The sequence below is a fragment of the Neophocaena asiaeorientalis genome, unplaced genomic scaffold (genome assembly GCF_003031525.2).
Source record: "Neophocaena asiaeorientalis asiaeorientalis breed wild unplaced genomic scaffold, Neophocaena_asiaeorientalis_V1.1 scaffold196, whole genome shotgun sequence".
Classification (NCBI taxonomy): domain Eukaryota; kingdom Metazoa; phylum Chordata; class Mammalia; order Artiodactyla; family Phocoenidae; genus Neophocaena; species Neophocaena asiaeorientalis.
The window spans coordinates 3,945,918-3,959,657 of record NW_020173929.1 but is presented as its reverse complement, the minus strand read 5'-3'; the positions used below and the strand labels follow the sequence as shown (position 1 = coordinate 3,959,657).

At 41.0% G+C, this 13,740-nt stretch overlaps 1 protein-coding gene across 5 annotated transcripts in view; it reads right to left on the bottom strand.

Moving 5' to 3' along the window:
• TRIM44 (tripartite motif containing 44) overlaps nt 1–13,740 on the bottom strand; it is a 115,949-nt gene that overhangs the window by 35,498 nt on the left and 66,711 nt on the right. The window contains exon 5 of one of the 5 annotated variants that reach the window (XM_024752584.1): nt 4,071–4,187. The exons of 2 other annotated variants lie outside the window; for them this stretch is intronic. In XM_024752584.1, the coding sequence (XP_024608352.1) occupies nt 4,112–4,187 (76 nt within the window). In that variant the 3' untranslated portion in view covers nt 4,071–4,111. Of the gene's footprint in view, nt 1–4,070; nt 4,188–9,824; nt 10,071–13,740 lie in introns of those variants that run through there. 2 more of the 5 variants (XM_024752582.1, XM_024752586.1) reach the window with 2 other exon arrangements.

Below are 13,740 nucleotides of genomic sequence, written 5' to 3'. Positions count from 1 at the left end.
AAGGGATCTCATCTGTCTTGTTCACCCTGTATCCTCAGCAACAAGAGCTGTGTCTGGCATAATATAGGTGCTTAATAAACTGTGTTGAAAATGAATAAGAAGAAAATGGACAGTGTGTATTCACTCAGTGAATCCATTTTGCTGCCCTTTACTTGAGTTTCCCTTTGGGAGTGAGGATGAAGATGGGGTTGAGGGCTATCATGAATCCTTAGAGGTGGTGAGGTTAGCTTTGGGAGGCTATGTGGAGTTACGGAAAGAGCTAGAGTTCTGGTTATGCCACTTTACTAATTGGAACATGTCCCTTACTCTCTCTGAGCTTCAGTTTTGTCATCTGAATGGTAAATTGTTTCAGAAGATCAGTATAACAATTAAATGAGACAGCGATGGCACACAGTAAATAAGTTAGTCCCCCTTTGCCTGTCCCTTAAGGCTGTAAAAAGAGGAAGTAGTCCAGGAGCCCCAGGAAAGTGGTCTAATGCTTTTTCCCATTCTAGCAGTCACCTTAGCAACCGCGACGATTCTTCACGGAGATAATGTCAACCTGCCGTATCACGGAGGTTAGCCCACAGGCCAATTTTGAAGTTCTGAGTATATTCTCAAAACACTGAGCATGAGTCTACTTTGAAAGATTATTAGAAATTTATTCCTCTCTTCTCAACCTTACATCAACTTACATTAAACTGAGGCTGATGTTATTTCACAGAGGTAAGCTTATAAATCTGTTTTAAAGAGCTCTGGGTACTGATCCTGCCACAACGTGTGCTTCTTGTAGTGTCATCAAAAGCAAACATTCAAAGCCATCAAAAATTTGTGGTCTCCAGGCCTGCTAGAGAAACTTCTGGTGACATCTTCTTCGATAGATATTTACTTGTTTGAACACACGTAATTCCTTACACTCAATTTATTCTACCCATTCATTTGTTAATTCAACATGCATGAACTGAGCGCCAACTGCACGTTTGGCCCTAGTAGTAAGAGTTACTATATCCTAGCAGTTATTAAATGTTAAACACTGTGCCAAACCCCTTATGAGCATCAGGTCACCCCACGGGCATTATGATTATCCCCATTTTACAGACAAGAGAGCTAAACGGAGGAGTTTACATAAATTGCTTATGTGGACAACTAATGGTGGCTAGTACTTTAACCTAGGTCTTTCTGACACCAACCCCATTCTGTTTCACAATACTCTAGCAAGCAGGTCTTGAAAACACACTTGGTACTTATCAGGGTCCTAGGTATATTCCTGAGTTAAAAAGAAACAAGGCTAGACTACACGACCTTTCTCACGGTAGGCACTCCATCTTCTTCTTCGCATACCCACCTTAAACAACGATGAGAATGTGGCTCCTGTTTGCAAAGATGTAGCAGAGCCAAGGAGACAAGTCTGCATGGAAGACCGTAAGGAGAAGCCCAAGACCCAAAACTGTACAGGGTACAAAATGTGGGAGTGATTATGGCTAGAGAATGGGTTCTACTCTATAAGCTAGCAACAAAATGAGGAGACTGGATTAGCCTGGGCATTAGAGACTCAAATGCTTACAGGGGCCTAGTAGGTAATATGAATGAATGAAGTGAATAAATTGGGCCAGGTGGAGTCTGGTAAATTGCAAAGTACATACCCCATCTAAGGAGCCAGCTGGTCAATGTCATGGGTAAATATAGATCCAGTATTGTCAGAAATTTTGAATTTCCAAAAGAAGCTGAAAAAAATCTGCTTTTTGACGTGAAATCTCCCAATTTTTAAATGCTGGTCAGTAATTCATAAATTGAAAAAAATACTTTATAAGGCAAACAAAACATATCCTTAGGCTAGATTTGGCTGATGACCCATCAGTTTGCGGTTTCTGAATTAGACTATATTTCATAATCTTTTCATCACCAAGGATCCCCACGTACCCTCCAAAGGTTCAGAATTTGAAACTCTGTCTAACATACATTTCTGAATATTTAATTAGTTTTCTTGCACGAGTTAAATTATCAATAACTGACAAATTAGGTCACCGTGGGGGGAAAACAGCTAACATAACTCTGCCCTGTTGCAGTTAAATGTAAGATTTCCCATTATAAGTTTTGAAATATTGAAAATAGTTCATAGACTTTTATTTCTATCTTCATAGATCCTTCTGGGGTCTGAAGAGCCCAGTCAGAAATTAAACATGTAGATTTCTAAGATCTGGTGACAGTGAGGCATAGTGGGAAAACGTGGGAACTGGAGTCAAACAGAATTGGGTTGAATCCTAGCTCTCCAGCTTAGTAGCTGAGTGAAGGTCAATAAATTATTTAGCATCTTTTCCTTATTTGCAAAATGGGAATAATTTGTGATCCATGTTTTTCTCTTACCATCACCATCTAATTAAAAGAAGCAGCCCAGGTACCAGCCCACTTAATACCATTATGATGATTAAAATAGTTCCAGCTCACAAATGAACAGAACAAAAGGTCATCTATCATGAACAGGAGCTATGACGACATGCACACTGATGGAGGAGGAGCACACCTATGACCTTCTATTACACCTTTCATCCAAGGAACTCCAAGTGCTTGATGACAGCCCGAAATTAGAGCTGGTGTGTTTATGAGCCTTGCCTAAAGTCGTGCCCTGCCTTAGGTGAGCAGATGCCAGAGGGTCTACGCCTTAGTACCTCTTGCTAAATAACAAAAAAACTGCTTCTTTGTTGCCACCACTAACATATGTATTAATAACTGAACTCATCACTATATGATTTTATTATTCACAAAATCATTCAACACACATTTATCGTGTGCTCCTCACAAGCACCCAGGCTGGGGAGGCACAAGTCAGCCCCATTTTGTGAATCAGAAAACAGGTTCTAAGAAGTTGGAACTAGTTTATGGACACCAAATTAGTAAGAGGTGGAAGTAACTCCAGTGACTTCAAATTCATGGCTTTTCTCATTAACCCAACCTATAAGAGGCCACAGCAAATGAGACACAGGGGTGCTGTTAGGAGCCACGTGCTAGTTGAGTGAGCACTATTCTGTTTATCTGTGAAGTGCTAGGTGTATAAGAAATGGAACTTGTTCTGGGATGAACGAGAGATACAGGCACTTAGGGGCACTCTGTTGTCTAACTATAAAAAACTGTGTTAAGAAAAACTAAATTGTCATCTTAGATTACACACTAGCTTGCCTCTGCAGGGTCGCAGAGCAGAATATTGTTCAATTGTGCTTACCTTTTCCAGTTTACCCTCCTGGCCTGCCCCCACCTGGGAGAAGAGAAGCCCTACAAACCACATGACTCCTCGGCCTCCCTGCCCCCCAACCTTTCCTACAGTAACTGACTAGACAGGCATGACCACCTAACTCAAGGGCAGCTAATTAATAGACATGAATTGGCTATATTTTCTCTTGGGACTGTGGTGAGGCAATGTTGAATCCTGCATCAGAAAACTGCTATATAGCAGGGGCCAAAGCTGCCAGGACAAGCTGAAATTATAAGGAAAGCAAACAGAGGATGCTGCTCTGTGGGGTGGAGAGTAAAGCAGGAAGCAGAAAGAGACAAAGAAAGAACAGAGACTGAGAGAGCAACTTCTGGTCTTAACCAATTCCCACGCCTATGCCCATCAGGTACAGAAATACTTCCTTTGATTGGGTCCTGTGAAATGTACCATGTCCTTTCCATACCCCATTGTGTTATCTGAGCAAGTGTGGGTGGATTTCTGTTCCTTACAATCAAATAGTCTCTGATTAATACAGTAAGAAACAGGAGCCACAGTTATATCACAGAACAACTAAGAGTAAGAAATGGCTAAAAAAAATTTAAATCTTTCTTTTAGATCATACAGAAAGAGAAGGAGAGAATGAATGAATGAATGAGTCTTCAAAGTTGAAAAGACTCTATATTATGGCTGCCTCAAAATACTCCAAGTTTATTTCCATTATATCTATACTCTTTTTAGATATCTATACTCTTTTTAGAACGAAAAGGATTAAGCGTTGGCAAAGCTCTCTTCCTATAAAATAAAGCACAATGCTGAGGACTTAAACAGTGATACAGTACATACTTTCCCTTCGCGAACCACAGTTCAAAATTCCCTTGTTACTCACAGAGCGCACAATTATGATGTCCATTCTCCACCTGCCATCAATCAACTTACTGTTGTATAGCTCTGTTCAGGGTACTGGTTCAAATGGGTCAACAACTGTGAAATCTTCTCTGATTCCCTAGGAAGAATTAGTTACTTTTTATTCTGCTTCCCATTGCACTTCACACATCTATGTGGGTTCTCACACTGGTATATTATAATTCTTTGCTCATTTCTCAATCGGACTACAAGTGCTTTGAGGGCAGGGCCCATGGCTCATTCTTTAACCCTGTTGTGCCTCGCACAGTGTCTGACTTACAAGCTGGTGGAATAAATCAAGGCTCATTAACTTTGCCTCATGGGAGACTGCCTGGAAACAGTAATTAAGATTAAAAATTTTTTGTAACAAATCAACTGAGGTTACAACTACGCACACAAATTGTGTTTAACCATTTCAACTGAGTTAGCCTATAATTTTAGTTTCAAAAAAAGTACCGAAAGCATGTCAGAATTTAAATACCTGCTGAAAAGTTGCACTGCAAAACACTGCATGGAGTTGGGGATAGGAAGGAGGTTAAACACCTCAAACTGTTAAGTACAGCTCTCATCTTTGGTGAGCTCAGACTGTACCATTAATTTAATACTGAAAATTTAACTAAAATGACCACATGAAAAAAGTGCTGAACCCAGCATTTTGGCCGAAGTGGTTAAAATGCCAGGATATGGAGGTGGACTGAGTTTCCTGGAAACAAAGTTAATGGGACAAGCAGACACAGGTTGTTGGCAACTCAGCTTTGTAAACTACTTCTTATGATGCATGGTGAAACACTCACCTCTTTAATAACTGCACTTTCCTACTGGCAAAGCTGAGGGAGGGGGATAGGAAGCCACTAACAAGTGTGAGGTGACACTGAAGAACCCATGGTGTCATTTGTTCACTGTATTCTCCACTTTCAAACAAGGAGAGCAGAGACTTAAGAAGCTAAACTATGATCAAGGTACTACTTTTTTTAGTGGAGACCCAAATAATAAAGTAGAGTGCTGAGATTTCAAGGCTACAGTAGGTGCCTCCTGCCACCTCTCCCACTAAATTAAAGTTATCTGAATCCCAGGGAAGGAGCAACTTGACTTACTCATCTAGTCATTGATGGAGAAGTTGGAACCTGGGACCAGGAGAGACAGTTCCTTCCTAATCTGCTTATGGAGAGCAAAGGGCAAGGAAGGTCCATCCTGCCTGAATCAAGTGATCCAAGAAGCAAAGGAGAAGAAAGATACGGCCATGTTGTTTTTTTTCAATGCAGTGACTGTTACCACATTAACCCTGCACAACAGAGAAGAGAGGCCAAATGACTACCAGACTCTCACCAATCAGACAAGTTACTCCTCTTCCCAAGGGAAGGAGTGAGTAAAGGATAAAAGAGGCAGAAGCGTTCCCTTGAGAGGGAGGAAGAGTGGCAGAAATTTCTGATTCTGTGCATATGTGGTATGTGGTGGGTGAGGATAAGGTTTGTCTTCAGACACCCAGGCTGACATTGTGAAGGTATTATCATAACATGAAATACACTGGAAGAAGTGTAGAAAGATGTCAGGATACCAAAAGATGCTGGAGAAATGTTGTGCGTAAGGCTACATTAGTCTCATGACCTCAAGGCTCTATGTGTTCCCAAGGACCCCACTTTGGAGATGAAAAATAAATTCTATCTCCTTTTTGGATTCACAACAAACTCAAGGAGAAAGTGACCTACGAGCAAAGACAAAGAAAGGCACACAACCCAATGGGCTGAGACAAATGCAAACTGGAGTCATTATAACATCTTTCTCTCTAAGCCAACCTTCCTTCCCATTAGCATCACTCCCAGTAGTCTGTGGTCTCCTAAGACAAAGACTCCGGAGTCTTACCGCCAGAGAGGGATAGAGCTAGAGGGAACCTCAGGGGTCACATCAAATTCAGGTCTTTCATTTTATAAATGTTAAACTCAAGCCCAGAAAGGTTCAATGACTTGCCTGAGTTTATATAACTATGTAGCAGCAAAGCGAGGCTTGGAAGCCAGCGCTCTTGATTTAGATCTTTCTCTTTTATTTCTCAAATACAGCCACTCACTAAGTCCTCTCCAGTCCCCAAACCCACGTTTCCCCCACCTATTATTTTCTCCCCACTGCTACTGTTCTAATCCAAGCCTAGAATCCTAGAACTTCAAGATCTTTCATGTGAATCACAGCAACGATATTCTAATCTTGTGGACCTTCGGGACTCTTCTCTCGATCTGAAGTCACTTCTCACTTGCCTCAAAAGTGATCCCCTGCTCACTGGGGTGGGCTGCACCGTTTTGCCCCTGCTCTTTTCCCCTTGCCAGCATGTCCCATGCAGGGGCTGCTCTTTAGACTTTGCCTTAGAATGAAGGAGAAGGGAGCAGAGCTAAAGCTGATCCACAGTGGACATGCAGTATGTGAGAGAAGTAAATGTTTGCTGTCACTGAGATTTCAGGGGCACTTACGTACCCATCCAGTTAGAACAGGGCCTTGCTCAAAGAAGGCACTCAGAAGACTTTTTTTTTAACTGAATGAATGAATGAATGATCTCACTAATCCTCACAGTAATCTTATTTTAGATACTAGTATCCTCTTCCTATTGCAGACGAGAAAAGCAAGGCCTAAGGAATTTAAATAGCAGGGCTAGGGTTATATAGCTAGTAGGTGATGAGGCTGGAATTCAGACCCAGAACCTCTGACCCCAAAGCCCATATTCTTTAACCAGTGCATCACACAAATTCTGAGAACTCTTAAAACCGCTGGAGTCTAAAATACACATTCAGCTTTTAATTACGTATTACCTTAAAGCTGCCTGATTATTTCATACACTAATCATGCCTTGATATCCACAGGGAATTGATTCCAGGATGCCCCTCAGATACCAGAATCCATGATGTTCAAGTCCTTTATTTACATATAATGGGGTAGCACACACATATAATCTTCTGACTGTCTTCTGCCATCTCTCCCTGGTTGCAGGCAAAGATTCCCTCCTAAAGACTTCTTTACTGACTGATGATGGTTGATTCAGGACAAGAGCTCACCCTTTTTACTTCCAGTTCTCAGGGAGTCAGAAGGCTGGCTTGAACACTCCTCACCTAGACTCAAGAGCTCCAGAGGCGAAGACTGAATTTTAAACAGCTTTCAGGTCTGATGGAGATATAACTTTTGAAGGAGTAGATCACTTCCTTCTTCCCAGATGTCAGCCCTATCACTCAAAGGCAGGGAGGAAGAGAAATGCCTTCTAGAAAGATTGTTTTAAGGGAAGAAAGAGGAAACAGTCAGGCCTCAGTTAGAAAAGCAAGAGTCAGCACAAAAAATCTGTTTATTTTGGGAACTATCTCAGGATGATACATTTGAGTTTGCACCCTGCTTTTCCAGACAGCAAGCAGCCTGCACTACTGCTGGCTCAGACAGGTTCTCCAACCTCATCATGGACAAGGGACACAAGTCTGCAGCTGAAAGGGTGGCCACTGACATGAAAGCACCTCTGCAGCCCATCACTTGCCAAGGACAGGGAAAGAGCACTGCCCAAATCTCTCCACAGTCCTGAATGCACAGTTTGCCCCATCCAAAGCTCTCACTGCTGCAGCCCTACCCTTCTCAGAAGGCTCAAACAGAGCAGACAGGGCATGTGTGTAGCTTTAAGTGAAAAGAGCAAAGACACTAGCCTGGAATACTTAGATTAAAACTCTTCTTTAGAGCAGGTGTACATGGATGAACTTTCATTTTTTTAATATTTATTTACTAAATTATCTATCTATCTACCTACCTACCTACCTACCTCAGTGTAAGCCTACAGTGGTGACTTGAGAAGGCAGTAGAGAGAGTTGGCTAAGAATACAGACTCTACAGCCAGATGGCTTTGGTTCAAACCCTGGCGCTCTATCATTTACTGGCTATGTGACCTTGGGCAAATTATTTGGTCTTTCTGTGTTTAATTTTCCTTTCCTGGAAAATGGGGATAGTTAACAGCCTCTACCCCTATGGGGCTATTATAAGGATTAAATGAACTCATGACACGTAACACTCTTAGAAAAGTGCCTGGCACACAGTAAGACCTCAATCAGTGTTCGCTATTATAGCCATGATCACTATTATGTAAAGAAGAGCCAAGGATTCATGAGTCCTGGTCAGTCATTTTCCAAGTCTGGAACACAGCAAAGTACTGCTCATGTATATAGTTATCAAATAGTGTAACACACTTGCTATGCCTACTACTGAGATAAAGAAAAATCAAGTACAGATGCTGCCATTCAGAAACTCACAGGCTTTTGGTGGATAACAAAGGCAGATTCGCAAATAACAGCTGCAGGAAAATGACCTGCACAAGGTGACAGACTGAGAATATAATCAAGTGAATCTAAGGTTTTCCTATTCCAAACGAGGGTTCTCTCTACAACTTTGAAAACAGGTTTTGCATAGCTATTTGTTTATTCAAAAATTAACTGAGTCCCTATAATGTTCTAGGCACTGACAGTACGGTGGTGAAAAAGACAAAGCTTTTACCCTCATAACATTTATTTTCTAGTGGGGAAGAAAGAAAATAATAAGTTAAATACATTTTCATGCAGTGACAAGTGTACGCAGAAAACCAAAGCAGGTAAGGAAGGAATGAAGGTCTGAAGAGGCAACATTTCAGCAGAGGCCTAGATAAGGTGAGAAGGAGCCATGTGAAGATCTGGGGCTAAGCATCAGGTGGAAGGGAACCCAAGCACGAAGGCCCTGAAGTAGGAAGGAATGTGACCTCTGTCTGAAGGAGAGTAAGACAGCTGCATAGCTGGAGTGAGCAGTGGGGTGAGCAGCAGATGTGAGGATGATGGGAATCTCATCTTGTGTGACTTTATCGGTCCTCTTCCCCCCAGGTTACTCTGAAGCAAGTTCCAGACATGATATAATTCATACTGGAGCATTCTAAATAGAATAATTACATGACTTCCTTTGTATCCTAAAAGATCATTCTAGCATCCATGTGAATAATAGAATGGCGGGGTTACAGTGAGGGGAAGGATGAGTAACAGTGGCAATGAGGGAACGACAGTAGAATTCTTGGAGAGAAATTATGTGGCCCAGACCGGTATAGTGAGGGAGTGGAGGTGAGAAGTCCTTGGATTTGATGTATAGTTGAGGGTAAATCTGACAAAATTTGTTGATTAATTGGACTTGCAATGTGAAGAAAAGAGAGATACTGAGTATGACTCTTAGGTTATTGGCCTGAGACAAGATGATGTCATTTACTGCGAAGGAGAAGTCAAGGTCAGAAGCATGCTGGAGAGGGAGGAGAACGAGTTATGTTTTGAATAAAAGCAGCTATGAGAGCAAAGGCACAGGATGTATAACAAGAAGGCGTCACTCCAAGTCCTGACTCTTGCCACTCCTAGCTCTAGCTGGGCCACCTTGGACAGGTCACTTACTCTCATTCAATTTCCTCATCTATAACATGGGGATAGCAAAACCACCTCTCAGGTTTGTTCAAATAAGGAAATGAGATGTCTGTGTACACCCTGTAAATTGTAAAGGTGCTGAATCAAGGGTAATCTTCTTGTTTCCTTTGTTATTGCTGATAAATATTTGTTTAAATGACTCATACATGAACCTCAGGTTACAAACACAATTATGTCTTAACAAATAACATTATGAAAAGACAACTTTATATCATCCAGTTCTGTTTTGCTTGTTTAATGCTTATACTTTCGAAGGGTATAGAGCATCATTTACATTTCTTATTTGCATATCTTACTATCATTCATGTGGGTTATCGCATTTGATCCTTAATATAGACAGGGTGGGTGCTATGGCCCCTAGATGACTGATGAGGAAACTGAGGGACAGAGAAGTACTATCAAAGGCCTGACATCCTAGTCTTATTGCCTTCCTCTCTTGGTCTGTAAGTCAGAATACTGCGATCCTGGTGTATAATCCACTTGGCATCAGGGCCTGGTCATATCAGGGAAATTTCTGACACATAGAATGCTGAGCACCTCCATGACCACTGGTAAAAAAAAAACAAACACAACTACTTAGATGCAGCACTTAACAGTTTGCAAAATACTTTTATATATATTTTTTCTTAGTTCCCCCAACCTGTGGTAGGCATATGATAGCTATTAGATGTAACAGGCACTGTCATGTAACAGAAGGATACGCCCACTTTATACACTGACTTAAAATAGGAAAAATGACATTTTTCTGTATTGCTTTGTATTTAGTAATGTTCCTCGTCACTGTCTGTTTCAGTCATTCATTCAACCAATATTTGAGGGTCTACTCCATACTAGGCAATGTGCTGGGTGCTTGGTATACACTGGAACTAAAACTTTTTTATTGTTAAAAAGTGACACGAATTATGTTATTAAGACGAAAAGAACAAAAAACTTATTTATGATGGCTATTTTATTTTTGAATGGAATCACGGACATCCAAGTTTCATTTTCATGTCAATTAAAAAAAAATATCCCAGTGGCCCTCTCTAGACTTTCTTTTGCCAGGAATGTGTACCAATTTCAATTATTTGTACCTCTGACAGCTACACTCCCACTTGTATTAGACATAAATTACACCAATAACAGCAGAGAAATGGTTCAGAAGACCTAGTTTTTTGGAGTACAACAAGATTTCAACCTAAGAGATGTGGGCTCTTACTATATATTGCCTTACATTTCTTATACTCTCTTTCTAGATGGCAAATCAGCAGCAGTAGGTCTCAACATCTAGTGGACGATGAGCCACATCCAATTGAGGAACATTGTTTCTAAAGGATATTTATGTGATAGGGGTTAAAGGATCCTTATGGTCAATAAGTTTGGAAATGCTGGGTTAAACAAAGTAAATAAGTCTCATTATCACAGGACTGCTCGAAGACTTTATTATACCATGGTACTTGTGGAACTCCAAGAGGTGGGTAAATAAGCAGCATTTGCCAAACTTATTGGACCACGGAACCCTAGTTTAAAAGACTAAGTCAACAACTCAATCAGTGTTCAGTCTAACATACATGGGAAGGCTCTGCACTGGGGGATTTCCACTTATAACTGCACATGACATGCATCTTTTCAGTAGGGTGCTGATTCTTTAAGCTTGGGGAGAGTTGAGCAGACACAGAACAGATGTATGGCCCTGATATGTGGAGGAGAGACCAATCACTATATAGTAAGCACCGTGAAAAAAGGGACCGTTTTTGGTTTTGATTTCTATGATAGTTGCAACACCTAGTGCTGCCTGGCACATTGCAGACACTGGAAATAATTTGTTAAATAAATGGCTAAATGGAATGAAACCTACAGAAATGAAAGGAGCTTATGTCAATTTCAGAATGAGTGGCTACATTGTTTTTCTGTCTTCAATGATTCTGATTTCCATATCTAGACTCCTAGTCAGTGCTTAATTTATTTTCTTAGAACAAAAGACTGAGAATTATTCTAACCGCCTTTTGCATCATGACCCTGCACTAATCTAATAAGAGAAAGGTTACATTGCTCTTTGTAGATGAACAGCACATTAATGAGATCTTCTTGAAATGATCCCACTTCCATTATGCAGACAAAATTACATTTTCCAGCATAATTATTGTGTCAGTCGAGCTCCCAAATTTTGATATTAATTGTTTCACTTGCAAAGGCAACATCAACTTATTAGTTTGTCAAACCTCTGGAAAATCAAGGGGAAGCTCATAGTTTTAAGTAGTGATTATCAACCTATACTTCTCCTGCATTCTATCTTTTACACATTTTCCTACTAGCCAGAAGGACTAGGAGAGTTTTATTCCCTGTACTAGGTTTTAACAGAAGTAGTAATGGGTTTCTTTAAAATGTGTTTTTAAATTACATACCACTTACATTCCTCAATCCTTACTTGAGACTCTAGACTACATGTTCTTTGAGGGCATGGACCTTGAATGTTTTGTGGAAAACTGTATTCTGAGCACCAAAGACAATGCCTGGAACAAAGTATGTGATCTGCAGACACTGCTGAATGAGCACCATGCTTCTCCTTTCACTGAGACTCGCTGTTTTAAAGGAAAATCTTCCTCCCTCTCCTTCTCTCTTCCCCCCTTCTTTCCCCTCTCTCTCTCTCGCCCGCCAACTCTCTCTCTGTCTCTCTCTCATACACACACATGTACATTACACATACACTCTGGAATACAGGGAGGTCTTGCTATACACTGTGGCATTTTCCCCATGAACAACACATAAAACACGGAAGTTTGGTGAAAATATATCATTAGAGGAGTTTCGGACAGTCACTTTGCATTGTATAATGTCATCTCCTCTTCTAAGCCTTAACATGCCCTGAGCCACAGAACAAGTTAGGAAGAAATCCTGACTCACACTTATTCATCTGGTCAGAGCTTGAGACACAGGGCTAATCTGTGAACTATGAGTCTGACAGATCTCAAACACATGATAGGACATTCTCCAACACTGCTTATCTAGTAATTTTTATTTTGTAGCTTACATTTATTCTACTAGAAAAAATATTATTTTCCTTTTTATTGTAAACTGTTTAATCTACTTAAGGCTGATATTATTCTAGATTGCGACCACGACTTCCCCATAGAGTAGTAGAGGTTTTATTTTAAAAAACACAAATCAATAGGATAATAGGACTCAGTATATTGACTTAGTAGCTCTGTGACCTTGGGCAAAGTGCTGAACATGTCTAAGTCTGATATGAGAATAATAACAGCACTGTCCTCCTAGGTGGCTGTAAGGCTTAAATGAGATAGATGATCCATGCAGAATGCTTAGCTTACGTTCACTATTGCAATCTCTGAGGGGTTGATAGACTACTAGCCGTGATGATCAAGGATCTAAACAAGTTCATCACCTCTGTAAGTCTTCTTTTTATTTTCTTTCTAATATGCCACTCTCCCCTCATTCCATCCGCAGAAGTAGAAACTCACAACGGGGAGGCCTTGCGGGTCCTGTTTTACCTCCAAGTGTGAATTCTTCCTGCAGAGTTTGGATAGTGCTTCTGGTTCGGTAATGTCATTTAGGGTAGTCATTTATCTGGCCCCCTGCATTTCTTTTTACAGCGTATGTAACTTCCTCTTTCTTTATTTGGTTCCTTAAAGAGTCTTGATTGGCTGGGAACTCGACCCTTCATTTTCATTTATCAAAAATTCCTAACCAGAGGGGATGAGTGCTGAATCCCAGGGGCATGCTGGGCTGGAGCATCTGTGCCTGGCCTTTTTATCTATGCAGCTGGCTGGTAATTGCTAAGTTTTCCCTTCTGAAACAATCACCCCCCCATTTCTCTCCCCACCTCCACCCCACCCCCAGTTAATTATCAGTTCTAGAATTAAACTGCTTGCCTCTCCTGCTGTTGTCATGACAACAGTTGGCCTGCACCTGCCACTGGGTGAACAGTGGCTCTTTCAGAAGAGGTGATGGCAGTTGCCCGCTCCACAGAAGCCAGGGAGCAAACTAATGTTTACCTGTCTGGGGAGAGAAGTTCCTATTCATTCCACCTTAGGCATTTTCCTGGCAAGTTCCACCTCAACTTCTGTCTCATACAAACTGCTTGTTGGCACTCAATAAAGAAAATGAAAAAAATTTTTCTGATAAAAATGCCAAATCCCTGTTGGCTTGTCACAATTCCATCCATTAACTTTACTTATTCCCAGCCAAGATGTTGGAAGATGTGAATCTTCCATCTCCTGA